Source organism: Mus musculus, chromosome 4 (genome assembly GCF_000001635.26).
Source record: "Mus musculus strain C57BL/6J chromosome 4, GRCm38.p6 C57BL/6J".
Classification (NCBI taxonomy): Eukaryota; Metazoa; Chordata; class Mammalia; order Rodentia; family Muridae; genus Mus; species Mus musculus.
The window spans coordinates 15,059,597-15,084,653 of record NC_000070.6 but is presented as its reverse complement, the minus strand read 5'-3'; the positions used below and the strand labels follow the sequence as shown (position 1 = coordinate 15,084,653).

The following is a 25,057-nucleotide window of genomic DNA, read 5'->3' as shown; positions in this document are numbered from 1 at the left end:
TGGGAGAGAAAACATGGCAATGTTGCTGTTCTGGAACACTTCATAAGCAGAAACTCCTGGCCCTTTAGGTAACCAACATTGATGAGCCGAGTGATATTTTACTCCATCTCTTCCTTGTCTACTTGAGCTCTTTGGAAAGGGAAAGAGTGGAAAACTTTTGTGAGGTGAGATAAGATACAAAGACTATAATCACCTCATACATTTATCCTCTCTTCCTGTCATATGTATAAATTATCAGTTAGAAATAGAATGGTGTAGGCCTGCTATACCAGCCCCCCTCTCCTCCTGATGACAGGTAACTGTTTCATAAGGTTAAGAGTAAAGGCAAGGCTGTCACATGACAACTGATAAGAACTTTCACCTTCTATGATTGCTAAGGCATAATTTTCTTTGTATCCTTTGGGGAGAGAGCTACCACTTAGAATAGAGAAGGTGGGGGGAAGCAACCTTTCTACAGAAGGTGACTTCACTCCATGAGAATCATACAATGCACGTGCACTTTCTGTCTATCAGACAGGTACTGCTTGAGGACAAAATGGAGATACCAATGGCAAAGGGAATAGAAATTTGAAGTATTAGTCTTAGGAATATTACTGACATATGACATTTTGAAGGCAACCCAAAAACCTCAAGGTTCTCTGTTAAAGAAACATATTGTTCAGCATAGGCAAACCTATTCACTTCTATTTTCTTTGAGAAAGAGCTGTGTAATATACAATTAAAATCTAAAGGTATCTTAAGCATATAAATTAATTGTTAAATTTCTATTTAGCATTAGAAATAAAGATGGATGCAAAGTCTGTAATGTGGGGCTCTTTTTCAGCTCTCTTCCTCCAGCCTACAAACAAAATTCAAGCTATCTCCAAATTTGCTAATTAGACCTTGAGAAATCTGAAACAAATATGATGCATCTTGGTTCCGGGCAATAACTTCCATCCTGTCCATTTATAATTAACATTTTGTGCTTTTTAGTTTTGTGTTTCAATTGTGTTACTTTGACCTTACCTAATATCATCATATTGAAAAATCAATTCTCCTTGGATCTATACCAAAATCTTGAACTAATTTTTATAGAAATATAATACTAATTTTAAGAAAGACTGAAAAGGAAAATTCATTTCTTACTCCTTATTCTATCTTTCTCTATATACTGAACAATGTCTTTTGGAACACTTCTATTTAATTTCTTTGTTTAGTTTGCCTGATGACAAAGACTGAATACTCAAAAGGAAACTGGTATTTTGCAATAAACCCAGAAGTTTAGATTTTTTGGAAATATTAAGAGAACTAAAGATCAACGATTTTATGAAGTATGCCAGGCTCAGAATTATGTTTGACAATTTTTGTCACATAAGGAGGTATTTAAATGCTCCCACACATAATTTTCCTACTCACCAAAGCAACTTTTTTATTTCTCTGAATTCTTTTTATTTTTTTGAAAAGATTTGAACATTCCTAGTCACAGCAAATTAGGACAATTTTCTCAGGCTTTTGTGTATGCTCACAAAACTGTGTATTTGAGTTTTCTGACATTTAATTCTTAGACTCCCTCATTTTCTTGCACATTCTTATTAGTTAACCCTTTTTAAAATACCAACACACATGATGTTATGCAATATTTTATAAAATGGTGAAAAGATAGAAGAATAGAAATATAATAGGTGCTTTCGTGATATTATTTCTTTAGCCTTTAAGACCTAGGGTTTTTCTTTCTTTCTTTCTTTTTGTTAAAATTGGACTTCTTAAATATAGATCAGGAACTATTTGAACAGTGGATACTCAAATTATTCATGACAGTCTCAGAAACAGGAACAGGTTTTTATTCCACAGAGTTCTTATACAAACCAATTTATTGGACATAGTTTATAGCAGGAGTATTAAAACCCAAATGAATTGCTGCAGCTACCAATGTGGGTGTCACCCAAGGCAAGGGCCATTGGCTAATGCCAATACACAAACTGATATTTGTCCACATGAAATCAAGTAGAGAGCCTAATAGCTCCATAGAAATCTTGTAGCATTTTGTCACTCCCATGACATTCAAGTAAATGCTGTTGTCATTTATTTTTATAGTTTTCCACAAAGGTATCATTTCCACTGATATCTTTGTAGAAAATGAAAATGTAAGCAACTCCATCCCATTCTTCACCTGAGAGCATTAATGGCTTTTTTCTGGAGCTCTGTGAGGCTTCTAAGGAGATCCAGGTAGAGGGGCAGGACACTAATGTGCTCATGGAGGGAGAAAGGAAGAAGCAAAAGGTAGCAGACAGAACGTAAACACTAAGCAGCAGATAAAGCTAAACAAAAGAAGGACCCCAAACTAACATTCCTAGGAAACATTAATTTATCTGTTGGACGTTCCCAGTGGTTAAGAATTTTCTGTTTTTGTCCATCTGCTTTCAGATACAGATGATAGAAGCTCAACTCAAAATAGCCTGGATATGAGAGAGAAGTATGAGTAGATGGTGGTGGGTGGTGGTGGTAAATGATTTCCTGGCCTCACACTTTAAATGTGAAGATTGTCACCAAGATCCCCATGTCACCATTCTTGTGTATCCACTCATACTGTGCCACTTCTTTCTTTGCTCTCTCATGGTCTCAGGATTGCTCTAGTCAACCACAAAGAGCGCTATGCCATGAGGAGCAGCTGGAGACTGAGCTTTTTATGGTATGGAGTTCATATCCCACCTAAGCCACTTTAATCTTCCTCTGATCACCATGCATAAAATCCTAAAGGAATAGCCAATGGGCTAGTACTATGAAATGTTCTCAACTTGGGAGGATTTATTCCAATCAAAAAAACAGAAGACACTGGTGCCTATGCCTAGGACTAGGCTGAAGTGGAAACTTAAGGGTTCTTTGGAAAAATCTGCTGTGTTGGATGTTACTTTGCTAAGGCAAACATGGGAAGGAACTTTTCATTGAAGCAGACACAGGAGAAAGGATGGTCTGCTAAAGCAAACATGTGAAAGTACACGTGACACACATGTATTGATCCACCTTACATTGGGTAGTTGAGCTCCATTTGTAGGGACTCCATAGAGAGAAATGCACCAAAAAGGTTTTGGTGGCACACTGCAGTTTCTTGCTGATTCCTTGGACTCGGGACTCAGGTTGATTGGCAGGGTGATGTCAGCTGAGACAGATACACATGTTAAGACAAGACCATGGAGGATATATGATGTTTGGAAGGAGTATAAATATGCCCAATGGACTGTGATGGGGCGGGGGGGGGGGATTGAGTTTGGCTTGCTGGTAGAGCTAACTGTACAATGCATGTTGGTCTCCTGTCTTTGCTGATCCTCACTTGCTGAGAGAGGCACAGTTGAGAACTTCTCCTGACATTCCTGCTGGTCACACCTGCTGACTTGTGCAGAGGCTGAGGCCTTGTTCTTCCTGCTAGGTCATGCCACTGCTGCTGCTATCCCAACATTGCCAAATTAGACTGCTGGTATATCCACGAAGTGTTTTCGAGTGAATTGAGTTGTTGCTACTGGCCTGTGAACTGAAATGCCAATTTCCAGACAATGCAGATGAGAGTTGCTCTAAAGAACCATATATAAACAGATCCACTTCCCCTGTATCCTTTCTTTTCTACTATCTCTGGTTACTTATATCAGATATTCTGTCACAATAGCAAGAAAATTAAATAAGTCAGAGTTGTGATCAGTACCCCCTTCAGGAACATGTAGTTGAGTGCAAGTTCCCCAAAGATAAGGAAATTAGAATAGATGAGGCAAGAAGAAGTAGTAAGAGATGTTTGCTGCATCATACGGATGAGTCTGTCCAGTTAGAAACCATGATGGATGGGAAGCGGGAGAAGGTAGAAGAGATAATATAGAAGGCAATCAGAAAAATAAAAAGGGAAAATGGGCTCCCCAGAGATTTTGGAAGCTGATACAGATTGGATGTGGGAAGTGTTGAGCAGCATAGAAAACACAGTGAAGCAAAACAGAAAAGAGAAGTAGAGAGTGGGTGGAAAGCCATTTATTACGTGTCCTCTGAGGACATCAGTCATGGGACAGCTTTGTCAGTCTGGAAGGCAATAACTGTCAATCAGCCAGTTAGACAAAATCCAAGCAGGTCTGAGTCCAGTGTTAAAACTTAGCGTGTTAGTTATTGTAAGCTTTCGCACTTGGACAACACATTTTAATTAAAATAATACCTGGCATTTTATTATTATTATTATTATTATTGTCTCTTTCTCTTTGCTTCCTCTCTGTCATTACCTTATTGTATATTTGGGAATTCGAGCTGTTTCCTGTTTAGTTTTTCTGAATGTGAACTAAAAATACAGAAGAAATCTCTAATTGCAGGACCCATTTTATTGGCCCCGTCTACAGCTTTCAAATGACACAATTTTCAACATTGTGCCTAAAAAGGTATTCAGAAGTCATAGTTTTAAAGAAAATGTCTTGAATTTTGGGTTGAATCTTTTAAAGGTAAGGTCTAAAGTCAGTCTTTGAATAACTGAATAAGTTAAGAAAAACTCGTTGATATGCTAAGAGAGCATTAGAACAAGTGAGACAGGAATGTGCAGTCAAATGGTTGGTGCTTGTGGGTCAAAGTACCTGGCTTTTGAGAGCATCTAACTTGGATCAAGGAAAACTGAGGCTGAGCTCAACAGCACTTGGTTACATCAACCACTGCTGCTTAAATTGTGACCCTGGAATCAGCAGCACAATTGTAGAAAGCTTGAGATAAACTGCTTGGTGGGGAGGTTCTGGGCATGGGACCCTGGAGACTTACATTTTAACCAGCTCTTCAAGGAACTCTAGTGTCAGAAAATATTTGAACAGCATTGGGATATATAGTAGTAGAATATTCAAGTGAAGAAGCCCCAGAAGGTGGATATACAAACTAAACAAGAGTCTGAGTGAGAAGACAGAATCCAAGCCCAAGGAAGTAGGAATTACAGCAAGCAACAATACCTGAGGAATAGAAGAGAATAAGCCCTAAGCAAAAAGATGCAGAGAGACCTTAACAGCAGTCCTCTGTCCTCTGGAGAGCATTCACAAAATCCAAGTTTCTTATTAACCAAAGAGGTCACTGTTAGAGAGAGCAAGGCCAAATGTTCTACTGAAACTCAGCAAGCGACCTTTTAAATAATCAGGTCTCACCCCTGCTGGATGTAATTAAGTTCTCTATGGAGCTGAACAAAGGAGTAACAGTATATTGCTGTGTATATAGTTATCAGGCTTAGGTTAACAGAGTATATAATTATAATAAATGTAAGCCCTGTTTACAGAAAACAGAATATTCTTTATTGTCCAATGGTTGTGAAGTGCTTCTTTGCTCGGTGAGAGTATTGAGAGGTGGAGACTGGTAATAATGACCACCTTGGCAAGTTGCTAAAGGAGAAATTCCTGAGCCCACCTTGAGCACACCCTGAGGATTTGGCCTGCAACTCTGTATATCTGAAAATTCCCCAGAGAGTTGTTAGGTTCCTCCAGATTGAGAAACATCTAAACTAAAAGGCAGGCGGGAGCATAAACCCATTAGATTTCTACCCTAAATTCAGAAAGAAAATGCTTCCCACTCTTCTAAACTGTATCTCTGTCTCTGCTCCTCCTTTTCTTTGATCTTCCAATTCTAATACCAATCTCTCTTTTTTACATTTTATTTCATCTTTTTTTTTTCACACTCCAGATTTCATCCCCCTCCCAGTCCACCCTCTGACTGTTCCCCATCCCATACCTCCTCTCCACCCCCCTGTCCCCACCTACCCCCCACTCCCCACCCCTTCCCACCTTTAAATTCCCTGGAGCCTCCAGTCCCTTGAGGGTTATCTGCATCTTCTCTGACTGAACCCACACCCAGAAGTCCTCAGCTGTATATGAGTTGGGAGCCTCATGTCAGCTGGTGTACGATGCCTGGTTGGTGGTCCAGTGTCTGAGAGACCTCTGGGATTCAAGTTAATTGAGATTACTGGCCCTCCTACATGGTTGCCCTTCTCAGCTTCTTCCAGCTTTTCCCTATTTCAACCACAGGGGTCAGCAGCTTCTGTCCATTTGGTTGGGTACAAATATCTACATCTGACTCTTTTAGCTGCTTGTTGGATCTTTTGGAGGACAGTCCTGATAGGTCTTTTTTTAATTTTCATTTTTATAGAACATGATTTTAATATTTTCAACTGTTGATATTCAACAAGCAGAATAGTTATTTTAAGAGATACTTCGTTTTTCTGTCTCCCTTTTCAATTCTGATTTTAATTTGGATACTATCTCTGTACCCTCTGGTTAGTCTGGCTAAGATTTTATCTATCTTGTTGATTTTTCTCAAAGAACCAATTCCTGGTTTTGGTGATTTCTGTATAGTTCTTTTTGTTTCTATTTGGTTTGATTACTTCCTGCAGTCTACTCCTCTTGGGTGTATTTGCTTCTTTTTGTTCTAGAGCTTTCTGGTGTGCTGTCAAGCTGCTAGTATAAACCCTGTTCAGTTTCTTTTTGGAGGCATTTTGAGCTATGAGTTTTCCTCCTACCACTGCTTTCATTGTGCCCCATAAGTTTTGGCATGGTGTGTCTTCATTTTCATTACATCCTAAAAAGCCTTTAATTTATTTCTTTATTTCTTTCTTGACCAAGTTATCATTGAGTAGAGCATTGTTCAACTTCCATGTGTATGTGGACTTTCTGTTGTTTCTGTTGGTATTGAAGATCAGCCTTAGTCTGTGGTGATCTTATAGGGTGAGATATATATATATATCAGATATACCAAACTCCTAATTTATATGGAAAGTGACACAACATGAGTAAGGGTGGGAGGAGAGCCAAGTGGGTTCTGGGATATGACGGTTGTTGACTTGGCAACGCAGGTCATGGGTCACATTGTTAGTGCCTGCGTTTGGAATGTCCTGGTACTAAGGGGGATTATTTCAATCTTCTTGTACTGTTGAGGCTTGTTTTGTGACCATTTATATGGTCAATTTTGGAGAAGGTACCCTGAGATGCTGAGAAGAGGTATATTATTTTGCTTTAGGATGAAATATTCTATAAATATCTGTTAGATCTATTTGGCTCATAACTTCTGTTACTTCGACTCTGTTTAGTTTCTATTTCCATGATCTGCCCATTACTGAGAGTGGGATGTTGAAGTCTCCCACTATTATTGTGTGGGTTGAAATGTGTGTTTTAAGCTTTAGTAAAGTTTCTTTTATGAATGTGGGTGCCCTTGCATTTGGAGCATAGATGTTCAGAATTGTGAGTTCATCTTGGTAGATTTTTCCTTTGATCAGTATGAAGTGTCCTTCCTTATCTTTTTTGATAACTTCTGGTTAATAGTTAATTTTATTTGATATTAGAATGCTACTCCAGCTTGTATCTTGGAACCATTTACTTGGGAAAATTGTTTTCCAACATTTTACTCTGAGATAGTGTCTGCCTTTGTCATTGAGGTGTGTTTCCAGTATGTAGCAAAATTCTGGATCCTGTTTACATATCCAGTCTGTTAGTCTATGTCTTTTTTTAGGGAATTGAGTTCATCAACGTTAAGAGATATTAAGGAAAGGTGATTGCTGCTTCCTGTTATTTTTGTTGTTAGCAGTGGAATTATGTTTGTGTGCCTACCTTCTTTTAGGTTTGTTGAAAGATTACTTTCTTGCTTTTTATAGGGTGTAGTTTCCCTCCTTGTGTTGGTGTTTACCACCTCTTATCCTTTGTAGTGCTGAATTTATGAAAAGATATTGTATAAATTTTGTTTTGTCATGGAATATCTTGGTTTCTCCACCTATGGTAATTGAGACCTTTGGTGGTTATAGTAATTGAGAGCTTTGCCTGGGCTGGCATTTCTTTTCTCTTAGACTCTGTATAACATCTGCCCAGGATCTTCTAGCTCTCATAGTCTCTGGTGAAAAGTCTGGTGTAATTCTAATAGGTCTGCCTTTATAAGTTACTTGACCTTTTTCCCTTACTGCTTTTAATATTCTATCTTTGTTTAATGCATTTGGTGTTTTGATTATTATGTGACAGGAGGAATTTCTTTTCTGGATCAGTCTCTTTGGAGTTCTGTAGGCTTCTTGTATGTTCATGGGCATCTGTTTCTTTAGGTTAGGGAAGTTTTCTTCTATAATTTTGTTGAAGATATTTACTGGCCCTTTAAGTTGGGAGTCTTCACTCTTTTCTATACCATTATCCTTAGGTTTGGTCTTCTCGTTTTGTCCTGGATTTCCTGGATGTTTTGGGTTAGGATCTTTTTGCATTTTGCATTTTCTTTGACTGTTGTGTCAATTTTTTCTATGGTATCTTCTGCCCCTGAGATTCTCTCTTCTATCTCTTGTATTCTGTTGGTGATGTTTGCATTATGACTCCTGATCTCTTTCCTAGGTTTTCTAACTCCAGGGTTGTCTCCCTTTGTGATTTTTTTTATTGTTTCTATTTCCATTTTTAGATCTTGGTTTTGTTCATTTCCTTCACCTGTTTGATTGTGTTTTCCTGTAATTCTTTAAGGGAGTTTTGTGTTTCCTCTTTAAGGACTTCTAGCTGTTTACCTGTGTTGTCCTGTATTTATTTAAGGGAGTTATTTATGTCCTTCTTAAAGTCCTCTATCATCATCATGAGAAGTGATTTTAGATCTGAGTATTTCTTTTCCGGTGTGATGGTGTATCCAATTGTTGCTATGGGATAACTGGGTTCTAATGATGCCAAGTAACCTTGGTTTCTGTTGCTTATGTTCTTTCACTTGCCTCCTGCCATCTGATTTTCTCTGGTCCTACATGCCTTCCCTATATCCGACTGGAACCTATCCTTCCTGTGATCTTGGTTGTATCAGATCTCCTCAGAATTCAGCTGTTTCTGGGATCCTGTGATCCTGAGATCCTGGTTGTGTCAGAGCTCCTGGGAGTCAAGCTGCCTCTTGGACACTGAGATCCTGGTGTAACCAAGCTCCTGGGATCCTGGGATCCTGGCATGTTAGAGCACCTGGAAGTGGAGCTTTTTCTGGGTGTTGTCAGACTGGCTAAAGAGTTAGCACCCAAGGTCTGCTCAGGGCACCTCTGATCTTATGGCCCTGGCATGTTAGCATGCCTTGGAGTGGATCTTCCTCTGGGTGTTGTGGGACTGGCTGCAAAGTTCATGCCCAAGGTCTTCTCAGGGTACCATCCCAGACTGGAAGGCAATTGCAATCTCTTGCAAGTATAATGGCTATCCTCTCTCTATGACCTCCTCTCTGTCTCTTTAATCACTTTTTATTTCTTGTTTTTTGATAGCTTTAGAAAGGCAAGCACTTTTTAGGGCAAACTGTAAAGTCCCTATGACTGTATGTTTAATAGGAAATATTTTTATTATTAATTTATTTATTTACTTTACAACTCGACTTCATTTCCCCTCCTTCTTCTCCCAGTACCCACTACCACCCACTCCTCTTTTTCTCTTCATAAAAGAGGAGGCCTCTCATGAATATCAACCAGCTTTCACTATCAAGTTGTAAGACTAGGCACATCTCTTATTGAGTATAGACTAGACAGCCCCGTAGGGAGAAAGAGTCTCAAAGACAGGCTACAGAGTCAGAGACAGCCCCTGCTCCTACTATTAGGATTTCCATATGAAGACTAACAGTTACATGTGTGCAGAGGGCACTAGATCAGTCACATGTATGCTCAGGTTGGCAGTTCTCTTAGAGCTCCTATGGACCCAGGTTAGTTGATTATGTATGTTTTCTTGTGGTGTCCTTGACTGCTCTGGGTTCTATAATCCTTACTCCCACTGTTCAGCAAGGTTCTTCAAGCTCTGTGTAATGTTTAGCTGTGGCTCTCTGCATTTGTATCCATCAGTTGCTGGGTTAAGCTTCCTGATATCAGTTATGCTAGGCTTCTGTCAGCAAGTATAGCAGTATATCACTAACAGTGTCAGGGTAGAGCTTCCTCTCATGGTGTCTTTCTCTTTATTTCAATACGGCCAGAGACATGCCTATCCAGTATTTGGATCTCTGAGAATGCATTCCACGACTTTAACCCATGTGAGCCCCAAAGTGTGTCTACTATGTCTGATTTTATTTTTAAAAAATTATTTTATTTATTTTTAATTTTTTTATTCATATGAGTACACTATAGCTGTCCTCAGACACAATAGAAGAGGGCATCAGATCCCATTACAGATGGTTTTGAGCCACCATGTGGTTGCTGGGAATTGAACTCAGAACTGCTTGAAGAGCAGTCAGTGCTCTTAATTGCTGAGCCATCTCTCCAGCCCTATATCTGATTTCTTAAACTATGACTTTAAGCTGAGCAATCTCAGTCCCTTTGTGAGTGAGTATAGACTCCCTGAACATGATCCTCATGGTTCCTGTGTTTGGAGATAAGCCTGGGTAATGAATCTTTCTTCACTCCAATGGCTTGGGTTTCCTGTATACATGTTCAGAATCTGTGCTCATCTAAATGCAAAGACACTGTGTCCATTGGTTATTCTTTCATGCCTCATTTCTCAGCATTGTGATTCTATTTACTGGTATTTCCAAGGCTCCAGATTTCAGATAAGGATTCAAAATTTTGTGCTGACCATTGCCAAAAGCTCTAAGTGTGAACTGTAAACTGGCCCTCTCCAGACCCTACTGTACCTTTTCTTTTTTTTTTTTTTTGCCATTTTTTATTAGGTATTTCCAATGCTATACCAAAAGTCCCCCATACCCACCCACCCCCACTCCCCTACCCACCCACTCCCCCTTTTTGGCCCTGGCGTTACCCTGTACTGGGGCATATAAAGTTTGCGTGTCCAATGGGCCTCTCTTTCCAGTGATGGCTGACTAGGCCATCTTTTGATACATATGCAGCTAGAGTCAAGAGCTCCGGGATACTGGTTAGTTCATTATGTTGTTCCGCCTATAGGGTTGCAGATCCCTTTAGCTCCTTGGGTACTTTCTCTAGCTCCTCCATTGGGAGCCCTGTGATCCATCCATTAGCTGACTGTGAGCATCCACTTCTGTGTTTGCTAGGCCCCGGCATAGTCTCACAAGAGACAGCTACATCTGGGTCCTTTCGATAAAATCTTGCTAGTGTATGCAATGGTGTCAGCGTTTGGATGCTGATTATGGGGTGGATCCCTGGATATGGCAGTCTCTACATGGACCATCCTTTCATCTCAGCTCCCTGTACCTTTTCTTTAATGTCTGAGTTTAATGGCTCTCTACTCATTATTATCTGAAGCCCTGGTTCCTTGTGGCTGTTCTGACCATCATGTTCATTACAGTCCCCCCTCCTTCCATTTGTATCTGAATTGATGGATTCAGTCCAAATACCATCATTTGGATCTCTGTAGCATTCAGAAAAGGAATTAGGGAGTCTTTGAATGGTGGAAGTTACTCTGGAAACACTCAAATACTCAGTATTTAAATATTCAGTGAGCGATGCCTAGATCTCACTGGTAAGTTGGAAAACTGGTACTTTTGCATCAACAGTCCCAGTGAATATTCTTTTTTTTTTCCATTTTTTATTAGGTATTTAACTCATTTACATTTCCAATGCTATACCAAAAGTCCCCCATATCCACCCACCCCCACTCCCCTGCCCACCCACTCCCCCTTTTTGGCCCTGGTGTTCCCCTGTACTGGGGCATATAAAGTTTGCAAGTCCAATGGGCCTCTCTTTCCAGTGATGGCCGACTAGGCCATCTTTTGATATATATGCAGCTAGAGTCAAGAGCTCCGGGGTACTGGTTAGTTCATAATGTTGTTCCACCTATAGGGTTGCAGATCCCTTTAGCTCCTTGGCTACTTTCTCTAGCTCCTCCATTGGGAGCCCTATGATCCATCCATTAGCTGACTGTGAGCATCCACTTCTGTGTTTGCTAGGCCCCGGCATAGTCTCACAAGAGACAGCTACATCTGGGTCCTTTCAATAAAATCTTGCTAGTGTATGCAATGGTGTCAGCGTTTGGATGCTGATTATGGGGTGGATCCCTGGATATGGCAGTATCTACATGGTCCATCCTTTCATCTCAGCTCCAAACTTTGTCTCTGTAACTCCTTCCATGGGTGTTTTGTTCCCAAATCTAAGGAGGGGCATAGTGTCCACACTTCAGTCTTCATTCTTCTTGAGTTTCATGTGTTTAGCAAATTATATCTTATATCTTGGGTATCCTAGGTTTGGGGCTAATATCCACTTATCAGTGAGTACATATTGTGTGAGTTTCTTTGTGAATGTGTTACCTCACTCAGGATGATGCCCTCCAGGTCCATCCATTTGGCTAGGAATTTCATAAATTCATTCTTTTTAATAGCTGAGTAGTACTCCATTGTGTAGATGTACCACATTTTCTGTATCCATTCCTCTGTTGAGGGGCATCTAGGTTCTTTCCAGCTTCTGGCTATTATAAATAAGGCTGCTATGAACATAGTGGAGCATGTGTCCTTCTTACCAGTTGGGGCATCTTCTGGATATATGCCCAGGAGAGGTATTGCTGGATCCTCCGGTAGTACTATGTCCAGTTTTCTGAGGAACCGCCAGACTGATTTCCAGAGTGGTTGTACAAACCTGCACTCCCACCAACAATGGAGGAGTGTTCCTCTTTCTCCACATCCTCGCCAGCATCTGCTGTCACCTGAATTTTTGATCTTAGCCATTCTGACTGGTGTGAGGTGGAATCTCAGGGTTGTTTTGATTTGCATTTCCCTGATGATTAAGGATGTTGAACATTTTTTCAAGTGCTTCTCTGCCATTCGGTATTCCTCAGGTGAGAATTCTTTGTTCAGTTCTGAGCCCCATTTTTTAATGGGGTTATTTGATTTTCTGAAGTCCACCTTCTTGAGTTCTTTATATATGTTGGATATTAGTCCCCTATCTGATTTAGGATAGGTAAAGATCCTTTCCCAATCTGTTGGTGGTCTCTTTGTCTTATTGACGGTGTCTTTTGCCTTGCAGAAACTTTGGAGTTTCATTAGGTCCCATTTGTCAATTCTCGATCTTACAGCACAAGCCATTGCTGTTCTGTTCAGGAATTTTTCCCCTGTGCCCATATCTTCAAGGCTTTTCCCCACTTTCTCCTCTATAAGTTTCAGTGTCTCTGGTTTTATGTGAAGTTCCTTGATCCACTTAGATTTGACCTTAGTACAAGGAGATAAGTATGGATCGATTCGCATTCTTCTACACGATAACAACCAGTTGTGCCAGCACCAATTGTTGAAAATGCTGTCTTTCTTCCACTGGATGGTTTTAGCTCCCTTGTCAGCTGCTCTAATCCTCACCTTCTTTCCCTGCCAGAGCTGACTGTTCTATAAGAAGTTGACTCCAGATGTCTAACCACGAGTCCAGATTCCCATTTGAGAGGATGAGAGCTCTCAAGTTAGATGTGCCTGGGACTGAATCTGGGCATGATTGACACATGGGATGGGATGGGTATTTCCAACAAGAGACTAAGCATCACTTGTACAATAAGCAAGTGGCACATAAGTCACCAGGTCCTGCTGTGGAGGATGAAGTGCCCTGGAAGGTGCTCAATGAGAATAGAACTCATGCTCACTGCACCATGCATATTAGCAGCTCTGGTTACATTTCTCACCATAATGCAACATGATAACTCTTAACTTTTAAACTAGCTCTTGAGTTCATGGAGTGTTCAAAGACAATGAAGTGATACAGAGACCAAACCATGCTGCTATTTGATGTGCATGGCTACTTGAAGCCCACATAGGAGATTCAGGCAGGCATAACAGTTTCCTAGGGCTGCTAGGAAAAATGCCATAAACTGAGTGGCTTAAAGCAACAGGAATTTATTCTTTCTCTCACTATTCTGAAGGCTGGATGTTCAGTGTAATATAAGCTCAGCAAAACCTTGCTTTATTTGACGTGCATGGCTACTTGAAGCCCACATAGGAGATTCAGGCAGGCATAACAGTTTCCTAGGGCTGCTAGGAAAAATGCCATAAACTGAGTGGCTTAAAGCAACAGGAATTTATTCTTTCTCTCACTGTTCTGAAGGCTGGATGTTCAGTGTAATATAAGTTCAGCAAAACCTTGCTCTCTCCAGTATTAAGGAGCTTTTCCTCATTTCTTCCATCTGTAAAATCTTGACATTTTGTGGCATATGGCACAACAATTCTACACTCTTAACAGCACCTGACTCTTAGCAAGTTCTCTCTGTGTCTATATCCAATTTTTTCTTCATTTTCTTATGTAAAGACGGAATCACTTAGCATACACACTAATTCATCATTACCTCCATCTTCATTTGATTGAATCTGCACATTCAATGATTGATTCAATGTGTGATTGATACACATCTGAGGTTTTTTTTTTTAAATCTATAAAGACTACTGAGTGCAAGAGGTAAGTAAGTATCTTGAGGATACAAACCTGCTCACTACAATGCACAGAGGAAATAATTAGTATGTCATGGCTGAATAAATCAATAACTTGTAGCTTGAGAAATATCTGCTTTTCTTACTCTGGCTAATCTTCCATATATCAGACATATTTATGCATTAAAAACCGTCTGTGTTTAATTGGCTTCACCATTAGGTGAGTTCATTTTCTTGTATGAACCTGGAATTTAATGATTGCAACAAAGATACATAGGATGTGAAAACTGAGGTTTTGAAAGGGAGGCTACTATAAAGAAATGAGCATAATCATAAACAGCAAAGGAGAAATTTAGAATTCTAATGAGACAGTCACAATCCTTTGTTCATAGTTTTGGTCTAAAATGCAGGCAAATTTGTAAGAAAATACCTAGAAGAGATAGTAAGAGGAGAAGAATGTTAATCTGAATATAAAATTTTTTCTGGAGCGTAACCTAAATTGAGAACTGGGGATCTTAAGTTACTAGACTGCAGAGCCCTGGTGAGTGTCAAAAGTACTTCTTAAGACAGAAAGCTGGTTTCCTCAGAGTTTAGAGTGCCCAGAATAACACAGTAGAGTGCAACTTCCAGTACCTTCAGGGTTGTACATGATTGCCATGAAATATTGCCTTGTATGCCACTGTTTATTCTACACAGAATGTTAAATGTCAGTTTGTTAAATCAAGGACAAAGCCAAATGGACAGACTGGATGCCATCTCTACTAAGTAGGCTCATCGGCAAGCACATAGTATTTACAGAGAAACTATGAATATGAGCTTACTTGTTACCCTTAATACCTTACTTTTCCTGACTTCTTTCAGTCAAATCACAAAATGCATTATTTACATTCAAGGGGAAAGGTAATGGTAATAGACAACAATATTTTAGAAAGGTACAAAGGAAGAAACAAGCCTCTATGAAGTTCTGACATACAGGAACAGTGTGGGCTCACTGTTACCATATTCATTCACTTCTTTCAAGCCATTAAAAAAAATAAATTTTGACCAATACATACGGATATGGTCAATTTACTTCTGGTTTATGTTTATACAATTTTTAATATAAATATTTTCCATGATATTAAGAATTCTTCAGTTACATTCAGTGGTTCTATGATAGCACACAGTTTACAAAGCTATTCATCTGATGCACACTTGGTTTCTTTGTCTTTATTTCAACATGGCCGATCAAGTGTTTATGAAGATCTGTGTGTTTGATTTTTACTGCTCTGGTAGCACAATGAGAAGCATTCTTGTCTTCATGCCCTTCTTGTTGGGTGTCTATAGCAATGGGCACTGCTTTACCAGCCAGCATTCATTCTTTCGATTGGGCTTTCTCCCCACTCCCCTGAGCCTTTCTCTCCCTCAATTTAATCTCATGTTATTGCTAAAATACCACTGGACTTTTGCTATAAACATAGAAAGAAGGAGAAAAATGCTATCAGGTACATTCTAGACTGGTCTGTAACTTATGGGTCCTTTAAAATTCCATATTACAATCCAGGCAGTGGTGTTGCACACCTTTAATCCCAGCACTTGGGAGGCAGAGACAGGTGAGTTTCTGAGTTCGAGGCCAGCCTGGTCTACAGAGTGAGTTCCAGGACAGCCAAGGCTATACAGAAAAACCCTGTTATTCGGAGCCACAAACACAACTGCACTTGATAAGCATTGTTTTGTAATACAGACAAAACAGGACTTCTGTGTTTATTATTTCTAGCAGTTCCACTTTATGCTATATTCCCAGCAATCTAATTTTCAATAATAGATTGGAGCTATTTATTGTTTTGAACATTCAAAACAAATCTCTGGAACAACAATATGAACTAACCAGTACCCCGGAGCTCTTGTCTCTAGCTGCATATGTATCAAAAGATGGCCTAGTCGGCCATCACTGCAAAGAGAGGCCCACTGGACTTGCAAACTTTATATGCCCCAGTGCAGGGGAACCCCAGGGCCAAAAAGGGGGAGTGGGTGGGTAGGGGGTTGGGGGGGTGGGTATGGGGGACTTTTGGGATAGCATTGAAAATGTAAACGAGGAAAATACCTAATAAAAAATAAATTAAAAAAAATAAAATAAAATAAAAAAAACAAAAACAAAACAAATCTCATTACCACCCTGTGCACCATTCTGAAGAAAACAAATACAAAACTAGTACCCTTTAATATCCCTTTCAAGTCTGAAGTTCTATAAAAACAGGAAGACTTGGGGGAAAAAAATCACATATTCTACAGCAATACTACAAAATGTCTGAGATAACACACCCTGAATCCTAAATGCTTTAAAACATTCTGTTGGTTTCTCCTCAAAACCTTTCAGGAGTATCAGTTCTTCCTGCCCATCTCCTCCTCTATCCCTATCACCAGTGGACAGAATTGCTACTGACCACACTCCCTTATTAGTTAATATATGGAAAGGGGAGCACTGGAAAGATGTATTGAGAAATGTATCATAAAGAATACTGTGTAATTAGTCTATAATGCAGATATAGATTTACAGACATATTTGTCTAGATGTTCTATAAGTAAAAGAAGTAACATAACACAAAAGAAGTAAAGGTTAGGGTTAAATGTGAATACAAAGATATGCTCTTGCCTCGCTGCATAAATGAGGCTGTGTACCCTCTGGGTTATGTGCTCCACCGAGATGAGCCAGCCCTGGCCACCTCAGTAACTTGCAAACAGAGCTCTGCAGTTTGCTTTCTTTTTCCCACTAGCTAATTGCAACAAATTTGTCAGTATAATCTAGTCAAGCTACTCACCTTTAGATTGTTCTTTGATTTCAAACTAATAAGAAGGCAAGGAGGAACTTCATAAATTGTTGTTTAGGCCTTTTTATTTTTTCAGCCCCATTTCCTTACTGATTACTTACATTTCAGTCAAAAGAACTGCTGAGTTCTCTGAAATTAAAAGAATTTCTATTCACACTTTTAACTTTTACTGCAAAAAAAAAATATTTTTAATCAGCAAAACTTGTAGGCTTACATTTTTCAAAACCTACTTTAATAAGGGTTCCTAATTGCTCTAACCTTTCTCATAGCCCACTGACTAAAGGTAGGGGAGGAAAATGGCTGATAGGACAAGGGGGGCATGGACCTGTTTAGAAGTAGTTCCTTGGGGCCATTCTAATCTTTGTTGTCAGAAGTCTAGTCCACTAGCAAAACACCAAACACAAATCAGCAGTAGTGGCTCAATCTAGAAGAATCGTTGAGGCTCTGCCAATTGGCACGAGTCCGCCAAAGTGGCAAAAAGCAGCCCGAAGTTCTTTGGTGCATTTCTCTCTACAAAGTCATGACAAACGAAGATCAGAGAAGAAAGCAAAGAAATCCAATGCAAGAGTGTTGCCAGCAAAGACAAGCAAGGCGAACCAATCAATGCCTCAGGGTCATTCACTGTCTTTTGAGTTATACTTCTACTCTTTCCAAACAGCATGTGTTCTCTCAAGCGTCCACTCCAGCAAAATATCACCTTTTTCACCATGCAGCTTTCAGAACAACACCATGTCTCTGTTCTCAGAAAACATCCTTTCATAAGACAGTTTCCAGGAGAACATCACATGATACTCCTCCAACGAAACCAGAAATTTCCACTTCACATAAGACTTGTTCATCTACTTTTTCTACTCATCTTTAACCTCTGAACTTCAGCTTAATTGTAGTACCCTCAGTCAACTTCTTCTGTTCTTCATCATCAACTGATTAATTGTATTCTTTGTGTGTGTTTAAGACAAGATCTCACTATGTAGCTTTGGCTGTCTTGGAATTCCCTATGTATGCCAGCTTTGGCTTGAATGTACAGGGATCTGATTGCCTCTGTCTTCTGAGTGCTGGGATTGAAGTTATGTGCCATCATGTCTAAACTATAAGACTACTATTGAATTGAGCACCAAGAGTCTAGAAATCTCATATATATTCATTTTGAAATCTATTGCAGTTTCAGGTACCAATGGCAGTAAGAATAATGTCTAACGTGTAGCAATACATGTTTCTAGAATAAACACATGAATAACGAGGAGCCCACAACAAAACCAGTACAAGAACCCCTAAATACTCTTTCTGGTAGCAAATCTAATTTACAAAAACATGCATTGAAATATCAAAATATCCAAATAAAATAAAGAAAAAAAATAAAGAAAATCCCATCAAAAATAAGATAGAATATGTAGAATCATGTAATAAAATTTGAGTTTAGGTACATAACAAGGAATAATAGGGCTGGTAATGAAATGCTGTGACAGTTTGTCACAGTGTCTGGCATCCTATTACTTAAAGGAAGACTTGCCTATGAAGGTGTACATTGAACTTTGACATGTGACAAGTGCCTAGTCTAAGACCTTTCAAACTCATGTTCTTAGTTGATCCTCATATGTTTTAGGTCTTTAAGAGGTATGTTTCTAGTCCTCTTATTTTAATTTTTAAAAATAAGAATTATAATTAAGTTCTTGTTAAATTCTCATTTATTATTGCTAATATTTATATACTTCTCCTTTCTCTCAAAATCTGATTAGTTATAATGATCTACTGACTAATAAGTATCCAAGATCACAAAGCCAGCAAATTATAGAGTCTGGATTTGAAAATCAAGCACTCAGTCCCCAGGGCTTATGTTCTTTGCTACTCTGTGTTATCATCTAGTATGTTGAAAGAAAAAGCACAAATACAGAATTATTTGTCCAAGACAGACTCTGATATAATCGTTATTAATAATATGAACCTATTTAACAATGTAGAATGGAGACTAGAACTAGCCACATACATTCATTAAGCAATCATGTGGATTGGAGAGTAACTGTATTTAAATGTTTAGTGAGTTCAATGAAGGACTTGCATAGCTTGTGTAAGGTGATTGACTAACTAAAGTATCTTTTCATATCTTACTATGGGGTCCTTGGTCCATGGCTATGGTGTTATTCTTCTGACAGTAATGTATTATATTTACTAACATTTTATCCAAGTATTTGAATTTATTAGTTCTCAGCACTGGGAAAAAAAGACAAATGAAAAAATTTTATCAAAGATATAATATCTTTCTTTCTCTTTTTTCAGCAATCTCGACACAGAAGAACTATGCGGTAAGTATCTGTAAGGCCAATCAAAGTATTGTTAATTTGATTTAGAAAAGTGTGAGATGTGATGTGATATTTCTCGCAACCTGGAGTTAAAAGTCCGGGAGTAAGGAGTTTAAAGCATGAGTCTGAATCACGGGGGACTTTTCTGTATCCTTGAATTTACTTAAACAGTTTACTTAAACATCCTTGCATGTTACTTAAACAGTTGAGCCTAGCTAATTTGCTTGTGAAAAGAAAATTGGGATTGTTCAATGGTTTTATAGAAACTAACTCTTCAATTTAATGCGACTTCTCCATTTGCTTTATAATCATCGTGCAGTCTTTCCAAAGTTGAACCCTTGAGTTAAAAAAACAGAAAACAAACAAACAAGAAAAAACTTTGTTTCATATCTGTACAATCATTTTAGAGACTGAAATGCACTTTTGAAAAAGAAAAGCACAAGTGCAGAAAGAAAGTATTTTCAAATGCCTAGTCTACCAGCCTTTTCATTTATCTCTGTTATGTTTGTGGCTGGGAACAGAAATCAGAGATTTAAAATGTGGGAAAGTAAATGATCTGGACTTTATGCTTAAGTATGAGAATGGAGTATTATGAAACTACTAAACATAGAATATGTATGTCTCTGAATATGGAAAGTTTTATATTTTGCATTTTAAGACAAATGTGTTAAATAAAACCTTTGTGCTATATGATGTATTGTGCAGGTGGCCTAAAACATTTATATAGTTTAAAGAAAAGATTTTCTAAGAGTTCTTATTGAAATCACAAATGTTTTCTAGCTACTATAGAAATTATACAATTTTACAGCTCACCACAGTCATACAAATAGACATTTTTATGTCACTTAAGATTGGTAACCTTCTGTTTCATCAACCTGGCAGATCATCAATGAAAGATTTTGTCAGAATAAAGTGTCATACTGTGGTTTCAAGACAGTAAGTAAACAGAACAAGTAATAATCACAGATCAGGAGTTTTCAAAGGTTTCTATGGCCATTAAACATTATTTTTCCTAAATAATACCTGCATAATGTCCCTTTCAGTTCAGGGACAAGAATCCAACTGAAGAAACAAGATCTGGTGCATAAACCAGGCATTTGGCATCCCAGAAGGTTACACTTTTATGACTTATAGGGAAACCCTACCATGCCTTCACACATAGTCCCAGGTGGCTCCCACTCTGCATGGCAGTTATTGGGCTAATCAGACAAAGGGGTCTCCATAGACCATAACATCAAAATGTGTGGTAAACAGCAAAGCCCTTGAAGGTCAAGCTGTAGTCCTCCTGTGTATACAACCCCTGCTCAAGCTATAGTCCATCCTCCTGGGTAGACAGGCCCCTGCCAGTCAAGGGTGAGATAATGGGGAGAGCTAAGACAACCACATTGATCATTTTGTGAAGCTAGAGACCTATCTCTTTCAGATGTTTAGGTATGATGCTGCCAAAGTAACAATTCCCTCCAATTGTTCAGCTATCTCATTTTATATTCAACTAACTTTGCCTGAGTAAGATAAGCCAACTGAAAAAGTAACTATTATTAATATGTCTTAAGCCAAAAAATTTAGTGGCTTCTCTCAGTTTGCTCTATTGTCTGTTTGTCCTTAACACATATTTTATAAATCTCTGTCAGCTCTTAAAACTAACAAATGTTAGATCATAACAGTGAGTCTTCACTTAATCATCCATACATGATTCTGTTTTCCTTTCTCAATAATAATGAAACTTGATTAGTCATGTACCCTGTCTGTATTGGATAATTTGAATGCTGCCCTTCCTCCACAGTTTTAGCAAGGGAACTGGTTAGATTTTGAGTCAACAGAATTTTTTTTTAATTTTTAAACTCCAGTGATTATATTCATAATTTTATTATAACACTCTGCTCTGCTCTAGAATGTGCATTTTATTTTTAAATTGGAGCTTCATTTCCCATTATTTTGTGAATATAAAATATTTAAGTTGGATTTTAATCAGTGCCAAAGTTTCAGTGCCAGCAAGTAAAATATGTCAGGACACATCTCATACAAGTTTCCAGTAGGTGTGTGAGGGGTGAGGCTTGATTGACATAGAAAGGAGATTTCATACACTTTCTCCTAGAAACGAATTACAGATTCTAGGTATCTACATGCTAGCTGTATTAAGCTTTTGCTTAATTCAGCAGATAGTTCAAATATGGAACTAAAACTCAAAATCTATTAAAATACTACTTTAAAATATCTTTGCAATCTAATTTATGAGATAATATATAAATAATATTTTAAATTAATAATGTTGCATCGTGTGAGTTTACCAGCTGAAGCACCATTGGTGAATTTTGACTATGTATGTTTCTTCAAAGTGCATTTTTCTGTTAAGGATTTTCTGGTCTACTCACCCACACTGATCAACCAATTGCATTAGAATAATCATTTCTGAACATTTCTATCTGATTGTGCCCTTCAGATTACAAGGGATTAAACCTTATCTCTCATCTCATCACCTTCCTTTTCTGCCTGGTTTACAAGCACGGGGGTTCTAACATGGTACACACAGTAGAAGCCATTTATGTTCACAAGAGAACTCTTTCTGAGAAGGAATTCCTACTCTGATGTATTAGCCATGGGTCCTTTTGTTTTTAAACCATACCTGACTTGGAAGACTGAGTCACAGAATAAAATCTAAAAGCCAGCACTACTAATACTATGCAGTGAGGAATGGAGAAAGTAACCTCTAGTGAGCATTTTATTAGTGAAGGTGTTGTGCTGATTATGCACGGGAAGATAATCTGCTTTGTGGAAGATGGTGTTCTTAAAGTATCTGTTTATGAGTTGCATTCTTTTCTTCCATTGACACATCCAGTGTCAAGACTATTTTTCTAAAGTCCTTCATGTCAACTGAGAAAAACTGGCTCTAAGTTTTCTATGAAGGCTGTATGACTATGTTTTTGGCAAATCCATGTCCCATATCTGTGTATTTCAATAAAAGTAGGTTTTATTTTCTCTTGTTACCCAAAGACAAGTGTTTAAAGAGATCAATATATGCTTTAAACCTACTTTTCTCCAATGACATCATGTAATGGCAAAAGGCAATTTCCTAGTACATACTGCCATTGTGACATTTAATTAATAAATATGATTTGTAGTGACAGGAACATGACATTACTCCAAGCTCAGCCATTTCCTCCTCTTCCCTTACTCCACACATCAGCTGATTCACGTTCCTTAGTCTATGATGAAATCCCTCCTGACAATGAACCCCTGAGTCCCTTGTCTCTTGAAGCCTCACTATCTCCCTCACATCCAGGTAAAGTATTTGAGAAAAGTTGTAGGATGTCACTCTTTTTTTTCCAAAATTTTTTACCTACCTGTTGTACATAGCCACCTTAAATTTCATTTTCTGCAGAATCTCTAGGAAATGGTGACTTATGGGCTTTAACTCAAAACCCAACCGGATTTAGTAGACGAGACTTTAATAATAATCTCAAGTTCTAGCAAGTTCCTTGGAATGATACTTTCCAGACTTAGGTGTACCTATAAATCACCTGGTGTCTTAGTAAAACACATTTGTGAGTCAGCTGGCCTGTGGGCCTGAGATGGTGTGTGTGTTAGCAAATTCCAACTGCTGGTCCACAGAGAGGAAAGGCTGGGAAGCCTGGAGGACTGCCACAGATGGTGAAGAACATGGATCTCCATTTGAGTATAAAAGGTAGAACACTAAGCAATGAGTGATCATGACTCGTGCAGCCTCCTCTCTCACCAGAGATCTCAGCATCTTGCTGTGAAAGGGAATCAATGACAGTGAGTTTCACCACCTTTCTTAGTTTCCCAACTCAAACTGTAATCAGGGCTGGCACTGGTCCCATTCTTCCTCGGAGTTATAGTCATTGCTAGCTGCTATATGACTTACAGTGTCGTTGCTCCCTCTCTAAATGTGTCCATGTTAAGATGAACAAATGCATAAATGAGGAAAAAGGAAAATGAAGGAGACTCAAAGCCCAATCAGTTCCCTTGCTAAAACTGTAGGGGAGGGGCAGCATTCAAATTATACAATATAGACAGGGTACAGGACTAATCAAGTTTCATTATTATAGAGGAAGGAAAACAGAATCGTGTATGGATGATTAAGTGAAGACTCACTGTTGTACTTTAACATTTCTTAGTTTTAGGAGCTGACAGAGACTTGTAAGATATGCCTTAATGACAAACAGACAACAAAGTAAACAGAGAGGAGCTATTTTCACTGGGTGAATTTTTTTTCCATTTTTTATTAGGTATTTAGCTCATTTACATTTCCAATGCTATACCAAAAGTCCCCCTTACCCACCCACCCCCACTCCCCTACCCACCCACTCCCCCCCTTTGGCCCTGGCGTTCCCCTGTACCGGGGCACACAAAGTCTGCGTGTCCAATGGGCCTCTCTTTCCAGTGATGGCCGACTAGGCCATCTTTTGATACATATGCAGCTAGAGTCAAGAGCTCAGGGGTACTGGTTAGTTCATAATGTTGTTCCACCTATAGGGTTGAAGATCCCTTTAGCTCCTTGGGTACTTTCTCTAGCTCCTCCATTGGGAGCCCTGTGATCCATCCATTAGCTGACTGTGAGCATCCACTTCTGTGTTTGCTAGGCCCCGGCATAGTCTCACAAGAGACAGCTACGTCTGGGTCCTTTCAGTAAAATCTTGCTAGTGTATGCAATGGTGTCAGCATTTGGAAGCTGATTATGGGGTGGATCCCTGGATATGGCAGTCTCTACATGGTCCATCCTTTCATCTCAGCTCCATACTTTGTTTCTGTAACTCCTTCCATGGGTGTTTTGTTCCCACTTCTAAGGAGGGGCCTAGTGTCCACACTTCAGTCTTCATTTTTCTTGAGTTTCATGTGTTTAGGAAATTGTATCTTATATCGTGGGTATCCTAGGTTTTGGGCTAGTATCCACTTATCAGTGAGTACATATTGTGTGAGTTCCTTTGTGATTGTGTTACCTCACTCAGGATGATGCTCTCCAGGTCCATCCATTTGGCTAGGAATTTCATAAATTCATTCTTTTTAATAGCTGAGTAGTACTCCATTGTGTAGATGTACCACATTTTCTGTATCCATTCCTCTGTTGAGGGGCATCTGGGTTCTTTCCAGTTTCTGGCTATTATAAATAAGGCTGCTATGAACATAGTGGAGCATGTGTCCTTCTTACCAGTTGGGGCTTCTTCTGGATATATGCCCAGGAGAGGTATTGCTGGATCCTCCGGTAGTACTATGTCCAATTTTCTGAGGAACCGCCAGACTGATTTCCAGAGTGGTTGTACAAGCCTGCAATCCCACCAACAATGGAGGAGTGTTCCTCTTTCTCCACATCCTCGCCAGCATCTGCTGTCACCTGAATTTTTGATCTTAGCCATTCTCACTGGTGTGAGGTGGAATCTCAGGGTTGTTTTCATTTGCATTTCCCTGATGATTAAGGATGTTGAACATTTTTTCAGGTGCTTCTCTGCCATTCGGTATTCCTCAGGTGAGAATTCTTTGTTCAGTTCTGAGCCCCATTTTTTAAGGGGGTTATTTGATTTTCTGAGGTCCACCTTCTTGAGTTCTTTATATATGTTGGATATTAGTCCCCTATCTGATTTAGGATAGGTAAAGATCCTTTCCCAGTCTGTTGGTGGTCTTTTTGTCTTATAGACAGTGTCTTTTGCCTTGCAGAAACTTTGGAGTTTCATTAGGTCCCATTTGTCAATTCTCGATCTTACAGCACGAGCCATT

The 25,057-nt window shown here is 39.0% G+C and overlaps 1 protein-coding gene across 2 annotated transcripts in view; it reads left to right on the top strand.

Moving 5' to 3' along the window:
* The window catches only part of Necab1 (N-terminal EF-hand calcium binding protein 1), a 197,560-nt gene that overhangs the window by 65,151 nt on the left and 107,352 nt on the right, over positions 1 to 25,057 (top strand). For both annotated transcript variants that reach the window (XM_006538234.1, NM_178617.4), the window contains one exon: positions 19,305 to 19,330. In XM_006538234.1, coding sequence (XP_006538297.1) covers positions 19,305 to 19,330 — 26 coding nt within the window. The remainder of the gene's footprint in view (positions 1 to 19,304; positions 19,331 to 25,057) is intronic.